The sequence below is a fragment of the Littorina saxatilis genome, linkage group LG5 (assembly GCF_037325665.1).
Source record: "Littorina saxatilis isolate snail1 linkage group LG5, US_GU_Lsax_2.0, whole genome shotgun sequence".
NCBI lineage: Eukaryota > Metazoa > Mollusca > Gastropoda > Littorinimorpha > Littorinidae > Littorina > Littorina saxatilis.
The window spans coordinates 44,117,064-44,133,967 of record NC_090249.1 but is presented as its reverse complement, the minus strand read 5'-3'; the positions used below and the strand labels follow the sequence as shown (position 1 = coordinate 44,133,967).

Sequence of the window (16,904 nt, the reverse complement as noted above, 5' to 3'; positions counted from 1 at the left end):
GAGGTAAACTGCTAGCTGATAAACATGCTTGCAACCTGTTCAACAAATCTGTGTTCTGAGCCCTTCTCCTTGATAAACAACCACTGACTCACACACTCAGGCAGACTTTGTCTCTTTCAGCCTTTCACACACTTAAGGTAATTGCACCATCTTTGTTTGAGCATTAATTCATTTAACAAATTCAGTTTAACTTGTGTTATCCACACACACAAAAATGAGGATGAAAGTCGCTTGTTCATTTCAATGCTTGTTATTCTCTCAGGTGCCAGGAGAATGGTTCAGAATAACTCTCATGTACTCTCGTACACATGTTGTATGCATTTGGATCGCCTACTTCCCTTTGTTTAGCAGATTGTGTTATTCTTGTTGAGTCAGGTATAGACTTCTTAAAATTCTTCAATACCGTTAATACATGAAACCACTAATTTCTCAAATGTTTCAGCCCACATCCATGCGAGCGATTCGAGCCAGGTACAGCCCTTACCTACAGACAAGGCACAGAGTGGAACAGGTAAATTGTTTTTGAGTAATTCAGGTTTAAGTTTGGGATTTTCCGCCTTGCCACAGGCAAAGATGAAGGCTTTGGTTTGCAATAATGTGTGGTTATTTTGTTACCATTAGTGTAAGTTTTCTGAGAGGGGTCAGCGAAAATATCCCACATTGGAGTTTCTTAAATCTGAGGTAAGACTCAGCATCCATAGCTACTACTGTACTAGTGCAAACTAAGAAACAAAATGAGAACACATCCAGTGTTTGAAGAGATAGAAAGCTGTAGACAGACTAATTCTGTTTTTGTTTGTGTTTAGCTAAAACAGCTAGAATACAGTGTGGGCAAAGTGGAGTTTTCATGTGATCGGAGGCCCCCCCGCGGGTTAGGGGGAGTCCCATATTGGTTGGGATGAGAAAGAATTTACCCGATGCTCCCCAGCATGTCGTAAGAGGCGACTAACGGATTCTGTTTCTCCTTTTACCCTTGTTGAGTGTTTCTTGTATAGAATATAGTCAATGTTTGTAAAGATTTTAGTCAAGCAGTATGTAAGAAATGTTAAGTCCTTTGTACTGGAAACTTGCATTCTCCCAGTAAGGTCATATATTGCACTACGTTGCAAGCCCCTGGAGCAATTTTTTGATTAGTGCTTTTGTGAACAAGAAACAATTAACAAGTGGCTCTACCCCGTCGCGATATAACCTTGAACGGTTGAAAACGACGTTAAACACCAAAGAAAGAAAGAAAGAAAGAAAGAAAGAAAGAATGTGATCGGAGGCTCTTTCTTGAGCCTGAAAAGAGTGCGTAACTTGCGCTTTTGTCATACAAGATACAAGATATTTATTCACCAATTTTGCAAAAGGATTTCATCTTGGCACGGTAAAAATAAAACAAGAAGGGCAAAGCCCATACGACTCACATGCTTGACCTCGACCTTTAGGGTAACTAAACCTAGCAATGACATCATACACTAAGAACTGCTTTACACATTTTTCCTACCAAAATACATGTGACCTTGACCCAAGGTCAAGGTCATCCAAGGTCATGCAACACAAAGCTGTTAATTCAAGACATAGGAAGTACAATGGTGCTTATTGGCTCTTTCTACCATGAGATATGGTCACTTTTAGTGGTTCACTACCTTATTTTGGTCACATTTCATAAGGGTCAAAGTGACCTTGACCTTGATCATATGTGACCAAATGTGTCTCATGATGAAAGCATAACATGTGCCCCACATAATTTTTAAGTTTGAAACAGTTATCTTCCATAGTTCAGGGTCAAGGTCACTTCAAAATATGTATACAATCCAACTTTGAAGAGCTCCTGTGACCTTGACCTTGAAGCAAGGTAAACCAAACTGGTATCAAAAGATGGGGCTTACTTTGCCCTATATATCATATGTAGGTGAGGTATTCAATCTCAAAAACTTCAGAGAAAATGGGAAAAATGTGAAAAATAGCTGTTTTTTAGGCAACATTTATGGCCCCTGCGACCTTGACCTTGAAGCAAGGTCAAGATGCTATGTATGTTTTTTGGGGCCTTGTCATCATACACCATCTTGCCAAATTTGGTACTGATAGACTGAATAGTGTCCAAGAAATATCCAACGTTAAAGTTTTCCGGACGTCCGGACGTCCGGACGGACGGACGGACGACTCGGGTGAGTACATAGACTCACTTTTGCTTCGCATGTGAGTCAATAAAAACCAACCAGACACATATGCAGACACACATCACCATGCATGCATACATACGTACATTACACTGTCATGCACACACAGACACAACTCACACACACACAGACACACACACACACACACACACACACACACACACACACACACACACACACACAATTATTTACATTCTCACACATAACCAGCCACATATCTACATCACAAATTCACATCGTCGCCTTGTAAAGGTAAAAACCATATCAGTTTAAAAGGGGTGCCAGTAATATCAATACAACATTAGTGAATACTAGAACAATACCTAAAATTTATAATCCATTTAAAAGTAAGTAGTACACGTAATTATTATCATTTAGTCAGATCATCACATAAAATTATATAATCATGATCTAGCCAGTTAGACAGTTTAAAACAACAGTATTAACAGACTATCACAGATCTACTCAAGCACCTGAACCTAGAGTCGCATTGCACAAAACTACTACCATCACAGAACTACTCCAGCACCTAAAAAATAAGGACCATTCCACATTGCACATATTCCCACTATCACAAGTTATGAGAACAGTAATGGAATGCAGTGAAAGGACTAAGTAACAAAAGAACCCCCCCCCCCCCCCCCCAATCCTATAACTACAGTATATTACAACGTCTTCACTACAGGAGTTGTCAGTACAGCATGGGGGATGAAGCTAGAGCGAAAGCGACTAGTTCTGGCTTTCAAAGCTCTGTAGCGCCTACCAGATGGAAGAGGCTCGAAGAAGTGGTTTGCCGGGTGGGAGGGGTCGCGAACAATCTTTCCTGCTTTTCGACCTGAGCGCAACTCAAAGATAGAGGCAACGGAGGGGAAGTCACAGCCCGCGATTTTGGAGGCTGTCCGCACAATGCTCTCCAGTAGCTGTTTCTCTTTCTCAGTGGTGCTGCCATACCAGACCGTGATAGAAAAACACAGGGTGCTCTCAACGACTGCGCGATAGAACTGCGCCATGATTTGCTGTGACATACGGAGCTTGCGCAACTGTCTCAGGAAGTGCAGCCGCTGCTGGCACTTCTTAATGATGGACGTGGTGTTCCCGTCCCATTTCAGGTCTTCAGAGATCAGTGTGCCGAGAAATTTGAATGAAGAGACCTGTTCTACAGCTTCCCCATTTATTTCAAGGGGCAAGATGGGGTCTTTCTTTCGTCGAGGGTCGATAACGACTTCTTTTGTTTTAAGAACGTTTAGCTCGAGATCATTTTCAGAGCACCACTCAACCACTCTTTGAACCTCCCCCCGGTAAGCGTCCTCATTGGAGTCAGAAATCAGGCCTTCAATGGTGGTGTCGTCTGAGAATTTGATTATGTATGTGGATGGGTGAGCGGAGGTGCAGTCGTTGGTGAAAAGGGTGAAGAGTAGAGGGGACAGAACACAACCCTGCGGGGCACCAGTGTTTAGAGTGAGTGAGGCAGAGAGTGAGTTGTTGAGTCGGACGACCTGAGGACGGTCAAGCAAGAAGTCTAGAAGCCAGTGGCAGAGAGAGAGAGGGACATCGAGACCAATCAGTTTGTGGAGGAGCTTGTGAGGGATGATCGTGTTGAATGCGGAGGAATAATCAATGAACAACATTCTAGCGTAGGTGCGAGGGTTCTCAAGGTGCTGCAAGACAAAATGAAGACCCATGGCGACGGCATCATCGACGGACCTGTTGGCTTGGTAAGCAAACTGGAGTGGGTCAGACAGGTGACCCGTGAAAGCCCGCAGGTGCCGCAGAATCAACCGCTCCAGGACCTTCATGATGACAGATGTCAGTGCCACAGGGCGGAAGTCATTCAGCTGAGTTACCTTGGGCTTTTTGGGGACTGGGACAATTACTGAAGACTTGAAGCACCGTGGCACAGACATCTGCTGCACAGAAGTGTTAAAAATTTCAGTAAAAACAGGCGCGAGCTGGTCAGCACAGGACCTCAAGGTCGATGTTGAGACAAGGTCAGGACCAGAAGCCTTTCTTGGATTCTGTTTACGGAAGAGACCCCTGACCTCACTCTCCTGGATGGTAAATGCCGGCGCCATTGTAGCTCACAGTTTGCTTCGCTAACACAGTTGAGTCTAATCTGGATGAATTTGGGGTTATTGTGACAGGTGGCACTTTCATAGGACTAAAAACAGCAGTAAACAAGCGCTCTTTTTGTTGTTTCTGTTTGCTCAGCTAAAGCAGCTGGGCCACAGTGTGGACAAAGTAGAGTTCATTGTGATGGGAGGCACGTTCATGAGTCTACCTGAGGATTACAGAGACTTCTTCATCCGTAACCTCCATGACGCTCTCTCTGGTCACGCCAGCAGCAGTGTGGATGAATCTGTCAAGTGAGTGTAACTCTAATCCAATGACACATCACTTGCTTTTGTCCAGGATATCTGATAATCAAAGGGAAGTAAGCGCTCTAAATGCATACGACATGTGTAACAGAGTAAGTGAGAGTTATTCGGATTCAGTCTCCTCGCACCTGAGAGAATAACAAGCATTCAAAAGAACAAGCGACTTTCATCCTCAAAAATCTTTCTTCCACATTTTTTAAACATTCTCTTTGTCCAGGATATGTATGTGGTATCTTTGGTTTAGGTTACTTGGTGCCAGTGGGATTCGTTCAAGATGCCATCCACTGTACTGAAAAGGTTGAGGCACAGTCAGCGGATGGTAGCTTTGAGCAAGCAAGAAACATGCAACTAAAGTATGCACACATGTATTCACATTTCGCTGTGCGAAACAGACACACAGACTCAAAAATCCTTCATGCTGTTTTTTTGTTTTTACGGTTCAAAGTTAGTTTGCTTGCATTCATTAATCTTTTGTATGGAGGGGGGGAACCTTGGCACATTTATTTACTCTGATAGTTTAAGATAGCATTAATTCAGTTAATGTGAACTCTCTCCTATGATTCATATTCTTTCTTTAAACACGAACAACAACTCTCTCATTGACACTAGAAGGTTGTATTACTTTGCACAATTAGTACTTTTGTTTGGTTTGTATTCACAGGTACTCTGAGAAGAGCATGACAAAGTGTATTGGAATCACCATAGAAACCAGACCTGATTACTGCCTGAAGAGACATTTGAGGTAGGTGCTCAGAAAACTGTTAGCTTTTGTTGTGTGCGACAATTCTCTTTGTGAAATTCTGTAAACAAGCTTCTTCTTTACTGCTTTCAAGCTTTGGAAGATTAAGATTGAGGATTACGAAATTCACTTCAGCTGATGAGATATTTCTGCAGTGAATGGTTCTGCGTATGTAGCAAATTAAATTTACAGATGTGTTATTTTGTTGTTCTTGTTGTTGGTGGTGTTTAAAATTTTTTTTACAAAATTCTATACAGGGAAATTCTGTCACTTTAACAGAAGAAAGGATCTTAGTGCATTTTAAACCAAGCGTTTTTGATTCCAGCGACATGCTGAAATATGGATGTACCAGGCTTGAGATTGGCGTACAGAGTGTATATGAAGATGTTGCCAGAGATACGAACAGGTGAGTCGGTTCTTTTGTTTGGATTTTATTCTGTCTCTTGTTCCCTGTTAGAGGCTGTTTTTGCCTCTTTCAGTGGATGGTGGATTAGAATAAACGAACTCCGGATATAACTCTGAAGGGGCTTGCATGAGCTGTGAAAGAGTTAATACTCTTGGTTTTATTGAGGCAAACTTTCCACACATGATACTTGTCCACATGTTTCAGACACACCTCTCGCTAGTGACTCGTCTATAATTTTACATGGGAAAGTTTGCCTAAATAAAAGCAAAAGTATTCACTCCATGACATTACCCATACAAACCCAACTGAGTTATTACCGAACATCGTCTGTTAGAGGATTGAGCATTGAATTATTAATTAATGTCATTTTCTTCTTATTTTGAAATCAGTTTTGTGCTCTTTAGTGAAATGTTAGGTAGATTCCAGTATCAAAAAATGAGTGTTTGAGACAGTTTTTATGGTGAGACAAAAAAAATATCTTCTCTGAATAGGTTTTTGTATGATTGATTCACATTTATGGTGTTGTGGTAGCTTTCATGTGTCCCAACCTATTTGAAGTTTTTGAAAAGCCCAGACGATGTACTCAAAGAATCAAGTCTTTTATGCGTAAGGAATGTCAAGTACAACAGAACAAGAACAGCACACTCTTAGTCTTACTTTATGTTTTGTTCTTCACTCTTTCTTTCCTCTTTCATTGTTCTCTTTCAGGCATGAGATTTTTTGAGTAAATTAATTTATTTTTTTGTACATTTCAAAACTGAACCTAAAGGGTTTTTGCATTTTTGTTGTCAAATTGGCATTAAAAGTAGATATACGGGCGCAGTGGCATGGTGGTAAGACGTCGGCCTCCTAATCGGAAGGTCCTGTGTTTGAATCCCGGTCGCTGCCGCCTGGTGGGTTAAAAGTGGAGATTTTTCCGATCTCCCAGGTCAACTTATGTGCAGACCTGCTAGTGACTTAACCCCCTTCGTGTGTACACACAAGCACAAGACCAAATGCGCACGGAAAAGATCCTGTAATCCATGTCGGAGTTCGGTGGGTTATAGAAACACGAAAATACCCAGCATGCTTTTCCCGAAATATTGAGTGCTGTCCCTTCTGCGCCGAGCGGCTGCATGTCAGAGCTCTCTCATATTTCGTCATACTGTGCGCCTTGAGTCGCCTTGTGGTGAGATATGTGCGCGATATAAATTCTTGTATTATTATTATATAAACCCAAGCTTTGCTCATTATTTGTGGTATCAGTAGCAAATGGAGATTTAAGAATCTTATGTCTGTCAGTCTCACTCTCTCTGTGAATTGTTTTCATCGTAACAGAGGTCATACAGTGAGGGCAGTGTGCGAGTCCTTCCAGATGTCCAAAGACGCAGGGTTCAAGGTCGTGGCGCACATGATGCCCGACTTGCCCAATGTGGGATGGGAGCGAGATGTGGAACAGTTTGTTGTGAGTTTTTTGTGTTTTTAACTTTTCTTTCAATGTTACATTTGTCAGAACAGCATAAAACAAGTCGCGTAAGGCGAAAATACAATATTTAGTCAAGTAGCTGTCGAACTCACAGAATGAAACTGAACGCAATGCCATTTTTCAGCAAGACCGTATACTCGTAGCATCGTCAGTCCACCGCTCATGGCAAAGGCAGTGAAATTGACAAGAAGAGCGGGGTAGTAGTTGCGCTAAGAAGGATAGCACGCTTTTCTGTACCTCTCTTTGTTTTAACTTTCTGAGCGTGTTTTTAATCCAAACATATCATATCTATATGTTTTTGGAATCAGGAACCGACAAGGAATAAGGTGAAAGTGTTTTTAAATTGATTTCGAAAATTTAATTTTGATAATAATTTTTATATATTTCATTTTCAGAGCTTGTTTTTAATCCGAATATAACATATTTATATGTTTTTGGAATCAGCAAATGATGGAGAATAAGATAAACGTAAATTTGGATCGTTTTATAAATTTTTATTTTTTTTTACAATTTTCAGATTTTTAATGACCAAAGTCATTAATTATTTTTAAGCCACCAAGCTGAAATGCAATACCGAAGTCCGGGCTTCGTCGAAGATTACTTGACCAAAATTTCAACCAATTTGGTTGAAAAATGAGGGCGTGACAGTGCCGCCTCAACTTTCACGAAAAGCCGGATATGATGTCATCAAAGACATTTATCAAAAAAAAGAAAAAAACGTTCGGGGATTTCATACCCAGGAACTCTCATGTCAAATTTCATAAAGATCGGTCCAGTAGTTTAGTCTGAATCGCTCTACACACACACACACACAGACAGACAGACACACACACACACACACACACACGCACATACACCACGACCCTCGTTTCGATTCCCCCTCGATGTTAAAATATTTAGTCAAAACTTGACTAAATATAAAAAGATGTCAGAGTTTAGCTTCATAAGAAAGGTTCAAGTGTGGGGGGTTGGTGTCTGATTTCCTCCAAAAGCGGCGTATGGCTGCCTAAATGGTGGGGTAAAGACGGTCACACACATTAAAGCCGTGGCAGTTTCAGCTAATGAACAATTAAGAAGAAGAAAAAACAAGTCGCGTAAGGCGAAAACACAACATTTAGTCAAGTAGCTGTCAAACACACAGAATGAAACTGAACGCAATGCCATTTTTCAGCAAGACCGTATAATCGTAGCATCGTCAGTCCACGCTCATGGCAAAGGCAGTGAAATTGACAAGAAGAGCGGGGTAGTAGTTGCGCTAAGAAGGATAGCACGCTTTTCTGTACCTCTCTTTGTTTTAACTTTCTGAGCGTGTTTTTAATCCAAACATATCATATCTATATGTTTTTAGAATCAGGAACCGACAAGGAATAAGATGAAAGTGTTTTTAAATTGATTTCGACAATTTAATTTTGATAATAATTTTTATATATTTAATTTTCAGAGCTTGTTTTTAATCCAAATATAATATATTTATATGTTTTTGGAATCAGAAAATGATGGAGAATAAGATGAACGTAAATTTGGATCGTTTTATAAATTTTTATTTTTATTTTTACAATTTTCAGATTTTTAATGACCAAAGTCATTAATTAATTTTTAAGCCACCAAGCTGAAATGCAATACCGAAGTCCGGGCTTCGTCGAAGATTACTTGACCAAAATTTCAACCAATTTGGTTGAAAAATGAGGGCGTGACAGTGCCGCCTCAACTTTCACGAAAAGCCGGATATGACGTCATGAAAGACATTTATCAAAAAAATGAAAAAAACGTTCGGGGATTTCATACCCAGGAACTCTCATGTCAAATTTCATAAAGATCGGTCCAGTAGTTTAGTCTGAATCGCTCTACACACACACACACACACACACACACACACGCACATACACCACGACCCTCGTCTCGATTCCCCCCTCTACGTTAAAACATTTAGTCAAAACTTGACTAAATGTAAAAAGAAGAAGGTGTCTGCTTGATTTATTCTGGGTTGTTCATAGACTCATATACTTAACCACCATTGATTTATTCTGGGTTGTTCATACACCCACTTAACCACCATTGATTTATTCTGGGTTGTTCATACACCCACTTAACCACCATTGATTTATTCTGGGTTGTTCATACACCCACTTAACCACAATATCATTACCCAGTACTTGCTTTCTTTCTCCCCTTTATAAATCCACTCGGGTTGTTTATCGTAATGCTGTATACACCACACCTGAGTTTCTCCTCGTTGAGATAATAAAGTGGTCTATGTCTATGTCTATGTCTAGTAACCTCAATGTACTCGAAGTTAGGGATAGAGTATAACTAAGCGCCATACCACCTCCCAGTTGACAAAACTGGTGCTAACTCAGATGAACACAAATTGAAGATGCGTCTTATGGAACCTCGATCTCTTAATTCCAAAGCCTCGTGAAATCTTTGATGTCAAAGCAAAAGGACATCACTCTAGAAAGTATATAGCATGACGTGTAAGTTCTCAAAATTCTTCTGGGGGAAACAGCAAGCCCAAAACTGTTTCCAGAATGACGTTTGTCTCGGTGAGTTTGTTATCACGAGCAGTGGAAAATTAGGTTCCTGCCAGACTAGTTTAACACGACCTCATTGATTTACATGATAAACAAAAGTGTGCGTGGCATTTTTAGTTATGTCTTGGATGGTCTCTCTCACGTATGTAGGATAATGAACTGTTACGCTGCTGTTTTTGCACCGATAACAATACATTTTGTTTACAAAATCTCTCGTGAAGAAGCAAAACTGTTGGTGTTGACCCTAACGCTGATAATGTTCTTAGGTAAAAATAACATCTAGCGGTTCCTGTATTATTTGTCCCCCTCCTTGTCCCTTTGAATACGGGTCCTTTTCACAAGGCTCACACAACAGTATGCACATCTTTTGCAGGAATACTTTGAGAACCCAGCTTTTAGGTCTGACGGCTTGAAGATCTACCCCACTCTTGTCATCAGAGGCACTGGTAACTATATATGCCAACAAATATTTTCCCTTGCAGTCCTATATGCGCTTGTTTGTAATTGTTATGCCTTTTGTGTCTTCTCTGTTCGTTTGTTTCTTCACAATGGTAAACAGGTGCTAGATTGTTTTGGGTCTATCAGTGTCTTCTGACGACCTTTGGCAAGCAAGCTTTTCAAGCCATACCTCATTTACCTTAATCATTATACATGTACTTATTGGCTGGTACAGTCAAACCTTTTTTTAAGACCTTCGGAAATCTGACAAATCTGATCCTAAGAAAGAAGAAGTCTTAATAATGGAGAGTATGAGTAGTAATTCTGAAAAAACCGAGGTCTTAGATTTGGGCGTCTCAAAGGGGAAGGGTCTACTGTAGCAAACCATGCTTTTTTGGTTCTTTCTACTCTCCGCGTTCACGTGCTACAACTCCCTCGTACACTTGTGGTTTGCACGAATAGGCTCTTTCCTGCTTGCACATTCCCCCCCCCCCCCCCCCCCCCCCCCCATTATGATAATCATACTACGTTTTCGGGGATGCGTGTTTAGTATTCTAGTGTTTCTATAACCCAATAGACTCTGATTACAGGATCTTTACTTTGTTCTTGTGGGCCCACACAGAGGGGTATAAGGTACTAGCATGTCTGCTCTTAACCTGGAACCCTGAACCTTCCGTGTGTAAGGCCAATGTCTTCATCACAAGGCAATTGCGTCCGTCAAACTATGCTTCGCATGTGCCTGTACTGAATCCTGATTGTAAAATGATGCTGTGTGCAGGTCTGTACGAGCTGTGGAAGACGGGTCGCTACAAGAGTTATCCTCCCAGCATGCTGGTGGACCTGGTTGCAAGAATTCTGGCCCTTGTGCCGCCCTGGACACGTGTCTACAGGGTGCAACGGTCAGTTGCGTCGTAAAGACATACAATACCAATTAAATAAAACATCTGACATCAAAAGCCAAACAAGAAGGGCAAAGCCCATACGACTCACATGCTTTACACATTTTCCTACCAAAATACATGTGACCTTGACCCAAGGTCAAGGTCATGCAACACAAAGCTGTTAATTCAAGACATAGGAAGTACAATGGTGCTTATTGGCTCTTTCTACCATGAGATATGGTCACTTTTAGTGGTTCACTACCTTATTTTGGTCACATTTCATAAGGGTCAAAGTGACCTTGACCTTGATCATATGTGACCAAATGTGTCTCATGATGAAAGCATAACATGTGCCCCACATAATTTTTAAGTTTGAAACAGTTACCTTCCATAGTTCAGGGTCAAGGTCACTTCAAAATATGTATACAATCCAACTTTGAAGAGCTCCTGTGACCTTGACCTTGAAGCAAGGTAAACCAAACTGGTATCAAAAGATGGGGCTTACTTTGCCCTATATATCATATATAGGTGAGGTATTCAATCTCAAAAACTTCAGAGAAAATGGAAAAAATGTGAAAAATAGCTGTTTTTTAGACATTCATGGCCCCTGCGACCTTGACCTTGAAGCAAGGTCAAGATGCTATGTATGTTTTTTGGGGCCTTGTCATCATACACCATCTTGCCAAATTTGGTACTGATAGACTGAATAGTGTCCAAGAAATATCCAACGTTAAAGTTTTCCGGACGGACGGACGGACGGACGACTCGGGTGAGTACATAGACTCACTTTTGCTTCGCATGTGAGTCAAAAATGGAGTCATATAAAAACTCTGTCACTTCTTCTGTATGTCTCCTGAGGAAGTGACAAAGAATTTCAAGAACAAAGTTTGTGTCCGTGACTTTTAGATTGAATAGACACATTTTGTTCAGTCAATGAGACATGTGTACTGCAGTGCTGGAAGGCAAGGTGTTATGCAATTATTGTTTCTTTAGTTTATGTTGTCATTAACCTAATACAGATGCTTTTTTTTCATCCTATTTCTTCAATGTCCAATCACACATACCTTTCTGAGCACTGTTCTGGATAGAAAAGAAGTTGTCTTTTTTATTACAAAAAATATGTTCACAGCTGATATTCAATATATTTTTTTAAAAGTTTTGACCTACCTGAGTAATCCGTGAGTCTTAGTACTCAAACAACCTTTTTTTTTTTTTTTGGGGGGGGGGGGGGGGGGGGGGTATTCACAGTGGAATCCTCTTTTTAAGACCCCAAAAGGACTTAGAAAATCAGGTCTGAAAAAAGAGGGAGTTTTAAAATGGGTGTAAACTTACAGAAAATCTGAGAAGACAGGGACTTATTGGTGGGGTCTCAAAAGGGGGATTACACTGTATGGGACGTGACGACGGCAAAAAGTGTAAGTATTTGCTTTTCTTGTTTACAGAGACATCCCGATGCCATTAGTGTCATCAGGTGTGGAGCATGGCAACCTCCGTGAGCTGGCCTTGGCTCGCATGCATGACCTTGGCACGCAGTGTCGTGATGTCAGAACACGCGAAGTCGGCATTCAGGAGATACACCACAAGGTCAAGCCGTATGAGGTATGCACAACTATTTTCACTGTCCCTGTGCTGATAAGTTGGAAACATCCCTTCAGTCCACGGCAACAGCTTTGTGCCCATGTAATTGTTCAGATAAGATAAGATAGAAATACATGTACTTTAATGTCCATTTTCATTGTACATATACATGGACATTTTTCTTTTGAGCACCACAATGTATTACTCATAACAAAAAGACAACAATCAAAACCATAATCGTACATAAATACACTTCTATTGATTTTTAATAACTCCCATGCCCATGGTTTGTTAGGTCGAATTGTTCCTTGGTTGTTGAATGTTATAGACAGCATTTATTTTGCTACATTGCCAAAGCCATATGTCTGTGATATAATACTGTGCATTGCTCTGAATATTAGTTACTCCAGAGCAGCAGCTGCATGTTAGGAGCACCCATTGCTTTGGAACTGTGGGAATTGAAAAAAGAGAGACTTCTGAAGTATTTGTGCTTTGTGTTATGCATCTCTACCCATTAACCAGTGTACATGGCTTTGAGTTTTATGGCCTCTGTTCCTCTTTCTAGTGTTTTCATAGCCCGCACATGCTTTAACTGAACTGTTTTGTTTGTATTTTCAGGCTGAGCTGATTCGTCGTGACTACGTGGCCAACGGAGGCTGGGAAACCTTTCTGTCCTACGAGGACCCGGAGCAGGATATTCTCATCGGCTTGCTCCGTCTGCGCAAATGTTCTCCGGACACCTTCCGCCCTGAGCTGAAAGGAGGCTGCTCCATCGTGCGAGAGCTCCACGTGTACGGCAGTGTGGTGCCTGTGCATGCCAGAGATCCCACCAAGTTCCAGCATCAAGGTTTCGGCATGCTTCTCATGGAAGAGTCCGAGAGGATCGCCAGGGACGAGCATGGCTCACACAAGATTGCTGTCATTTCAGGTAAAAATAAAAATCTTAAACGAAATGAGGCAGAGCGTTGTTTAGAGATCAAATAACCAAAGGGAAGTAAGCGCTCTAAATGCATACAACATGTGTAATGGAGTAAGTGAAAGTTATACGGAGCCTTTCTCCTGGCACCTGAGAGAATAACAAGCATTGAAATGAACAAGCGACTTTCATCCTCGGCCCAAAAAGGGCTTTTGGTTTGTTTAGCTGCTTGAAAGTTTGACGTGGTACTACTGAAAGAGTAACCATACTGTTCAGTATTTTATTGTGTGTGTCTGTTTATTTTTACCTCCAGCTTCTTTTATTTTATTTGACACAGTAACGCATCCACCCATCCACACCCGTTCGCACACATGGAGAAGCAAAGTCTTTGTAGCCACGTTATACACTCATAGCAAGTCACTGCTCACATCTTGCTGACCTTATCATGGGAAGGAAAATGTCCGCTGCAGCGGTTTGAGGGGGAAGAATGAGTACAGCAGACGTTTTTACCCTTACAATTTTGGCGTAATTTATTACGATTTTCTGAAAAAAATACGCCATTCCGCTATCCGTGTCAAGACTACGATTTTCGAAACGTCCAGGTTACGTTTTCCGTCGCTGTCTGCTTCCGATCCAACATTTTAAAATCTTTTCCGTGTTCCGATCCGTAAATTTTAACCAACGCTCTGCGCGCATCTCTCTCTGCGCATATCTGCTGCTGTTTTCGGCGGTAAACTGAATCAGAATGTGCTTTGTCTCGCACAGTTTACAGTACGCCAACATGAAGAGAAGTCGAGAATCAAGTGCCTCGGAAAAAGAAGACAACCCGTCTAAGAATAAACCTCCAACCAAGCAGAAATTTCGAAAAGAATACACCGAAAAGTGGACGTTTCTAGGACCTTTGTGAATGATGGATATATGTGCATGATTGCGTTTCGCAGACGCAGTTGTCATGGGCGTTGTCATTGGCGACGAATGCTGGATGATTACTATTTTTGTGCCAGGATTACTATTTTTGGGGATGAGCATTACTCCAAAACACATATGCGGGTAAACAGGTCTGGTACAGGGTGGTCACACAAAAAAGCGCCCTATTTTCTTTTTGATCTCATTTTTGACTGCGAAGCGAGATTAAAAAAATGTGTTCACCAAACAATATCAGAATGATGGGAGATTATGTCTTGCAAATTCGGTAAGAAACTGGTCTGTCCTAAGTGGTTGATAATATGCTCGATCCTGGCTCCTCTTCATTGAAGAACCTCTGCAACATGAACTTTGAAATTGTCCATGACTCGTCCAATCATGTCAGCTTGTGTTTCTCATGGTAGTGTAACACGAACGTTGAAATATTCCCTGACTCGTCCAATCATGTCAGCTTGTATTTCTCATGGCATTTTTCAACTTTTGAGGTCGCGCTGTTATGCCGTATTTTCTCTTTTCCAGGTGTGGGAACACGCAACTACTATCGCAAAATTGGCTACGAACTGGAGGGGCCATACATGACCAAAACACTGGCGTGACCGTCATCTGTTCGATTCTCCCTTGTGTAGAATGTTACCTTTGGTTCATCATGTCCTGCTGTCTACGGGAAGGAAGATGAAACTGGCAAGAAAAACCGACAGACAGTGTCTACATGACCAAAACACTGGCGTGACCGTCATCTTTTCGATTCTCCCTTTTGGAGAATGTTACCATTTGTTCATCATGTCCTGCTGTCCACAGGAAGGAAGATGAAACTGGCAAGAAAAATTGACAGACAGTGACTTGATGCATTTGCTGTTACAACTCTGTGATCTTCTCATCCCTTGTGAATTGACTCCGTCTTGGTTTTTAAATGAAAAGGCTGAACTGTACTATGCTGGATACATTTTGCAAAATTGCATGTTTTCCTGCTATGTTTGAAAAATGTGTGTGTGCGTGTGTATGTGTGTGTGTTTTGGGGAGATGGAGATTGCAATAAATTTAAAGAATTTTCAGATTAAAAGAGAAAATAAACACCTGTACTTTATGTTCAGTGTACTTTTGAGTATAATGACAGGGAGTGAGTGTGTGTGTCATTAGCAGAACTAGCTTATCCTGTGTAATAGAATGGATGAGTGGTGGTTCTAATTTCATACATGCTTCATAACAATTAACCCGTCACAAGTGTTTATTCACGTTTCAAGATGTTGACTCGACTGGGCTGTTGCATGCAGGCCAAAATAGCAGATTTAAGTTAATTACATCATTTACCACTGCATGAAGGCCTAGGTTCAGACAACGATTCAGTCGTGGGTAAAATAAAAAATAGCTTAGTAATTAACCTATCTACAATCAGCTCGGATTGAATGTCATACAGTAAGGTAACAAAAATGTCAAATCTGTATGTGTGTGTTACAGAGAGAGAGAGCAGGGTACCCCAAACTCTCTTAGAACTTTTAAAAGTCCTGCTGGCTTTGGGGTCCTCTAGAGTGACTGAGTCCCACTGAGGTAGTTAATGGAACCCTGTAAAGAGTATAATTGAGGGCCCCAGGAGAGAGAGAGAGTGTGTGTGTGTGTATTTGTTTGTGTGTGAGTGAACATACTTTGTTTGTGTGAGAATACTTGATAACTACAGAGGCTGAGTGCTTCATTTAACACACCTTTCTTGTAAAGAGCCTCATCGTAAAACAAAGCAAACAGTATACCAAGTGTAGTCACTCAAATGTTGATGGAAGTACTGGTGTCAAAGCTCAGCTGTGTCACAAATAACATGTATACGCAAAACTGCAGAGAAGACGCTGACAGTGACACATAAAGACACACACGCACACGGAATCAAATTTTTTTTATGAATACAACTTTAAAACATTCAGATAGGGTGTAATACTCATAGGAGTATGACTGTGTGTAAATGTGTTTGTACGTGAGTAATTATGAATAATGCACAGTACCAGCTGCTACCCCAAAACTATCTGAGCAATGAATCGTATTCAAACAAATAAAATAAAGATACATAAAGATCAAACACGTACATACACATTTTTCTAAAAGTTTTGAATGTATATCATATGTATGATGTAAGCTTAATGTGTTTTCTTTCATGCAGTGATTTGAATACTTTTGACATTTTTCGTATTTTAAGGCCTCCTGCAAAGCACCAGTTTCAGGCCACAGACACCTCCAGGCGTTTATACATTACACACATCCTTTCGTTTGAAGACATACCGCCAGAGAACATCAGGGCTGCTCTTCCTGAATTGCGAGCATTTTTCAAAGAATGTATGTTGTGTCCCCTGGAAAGGTGTGAATCCAGAGCCTCGTTATGGCGCTATAGATAGTTCGAAAACACGAAGTCGAAATACAGGCCAGGTGAGAGGAGCATGTGTGATATTCACTTACCTGATACACAAACACACACACACTAAATCACTCACATGACGAAGTCCCACTGT

At 41.0% G+C, this 16,904-nt stretch overlaps 1 protein-coding gene across 1 annotated transcript in view; it reads left to right on the top strand.

Annotated features, from left to right (window-relative positions):
* LOC138967218 (elongator complex protein 3-like) overlaps window positions 1–15,499 on the top strand; it is a gene marked incomplete in the record, with an annotated part of 23,501 nt that extends 8,002 nt beyond the window's left edge. Inside the window, 10 exon segments of the mRNA XM_070339736.1 lie at window positions 443–511; window positions 4,371–4,525; window positions 5,199–5,279; window positions 5,602–5,682; window positions 7,000–7,126; window positions 10,052–10,124; window positions 10,895–11,015; window positions 12,440–12,596; window positions 13,194–13,503; window positions 14,935–15,499. Coding sequence (XP_070195837.1) covers window positions 443–511; window positions 4,371–4,525; window positions 5,199–5,279; window positions 5,602–5,682; window positions 7,000–7,126; window positions 10,052–10,124; window positions 10,895–11,015; window positions 12,440–12,596; window positions 13,194–13,503; window positions 14,935–15,011 — 1,251 coding nt within the window.
* Between the last annotated feature and the right edge of the window lie 1,405 nt (window positions 15,500–16,904).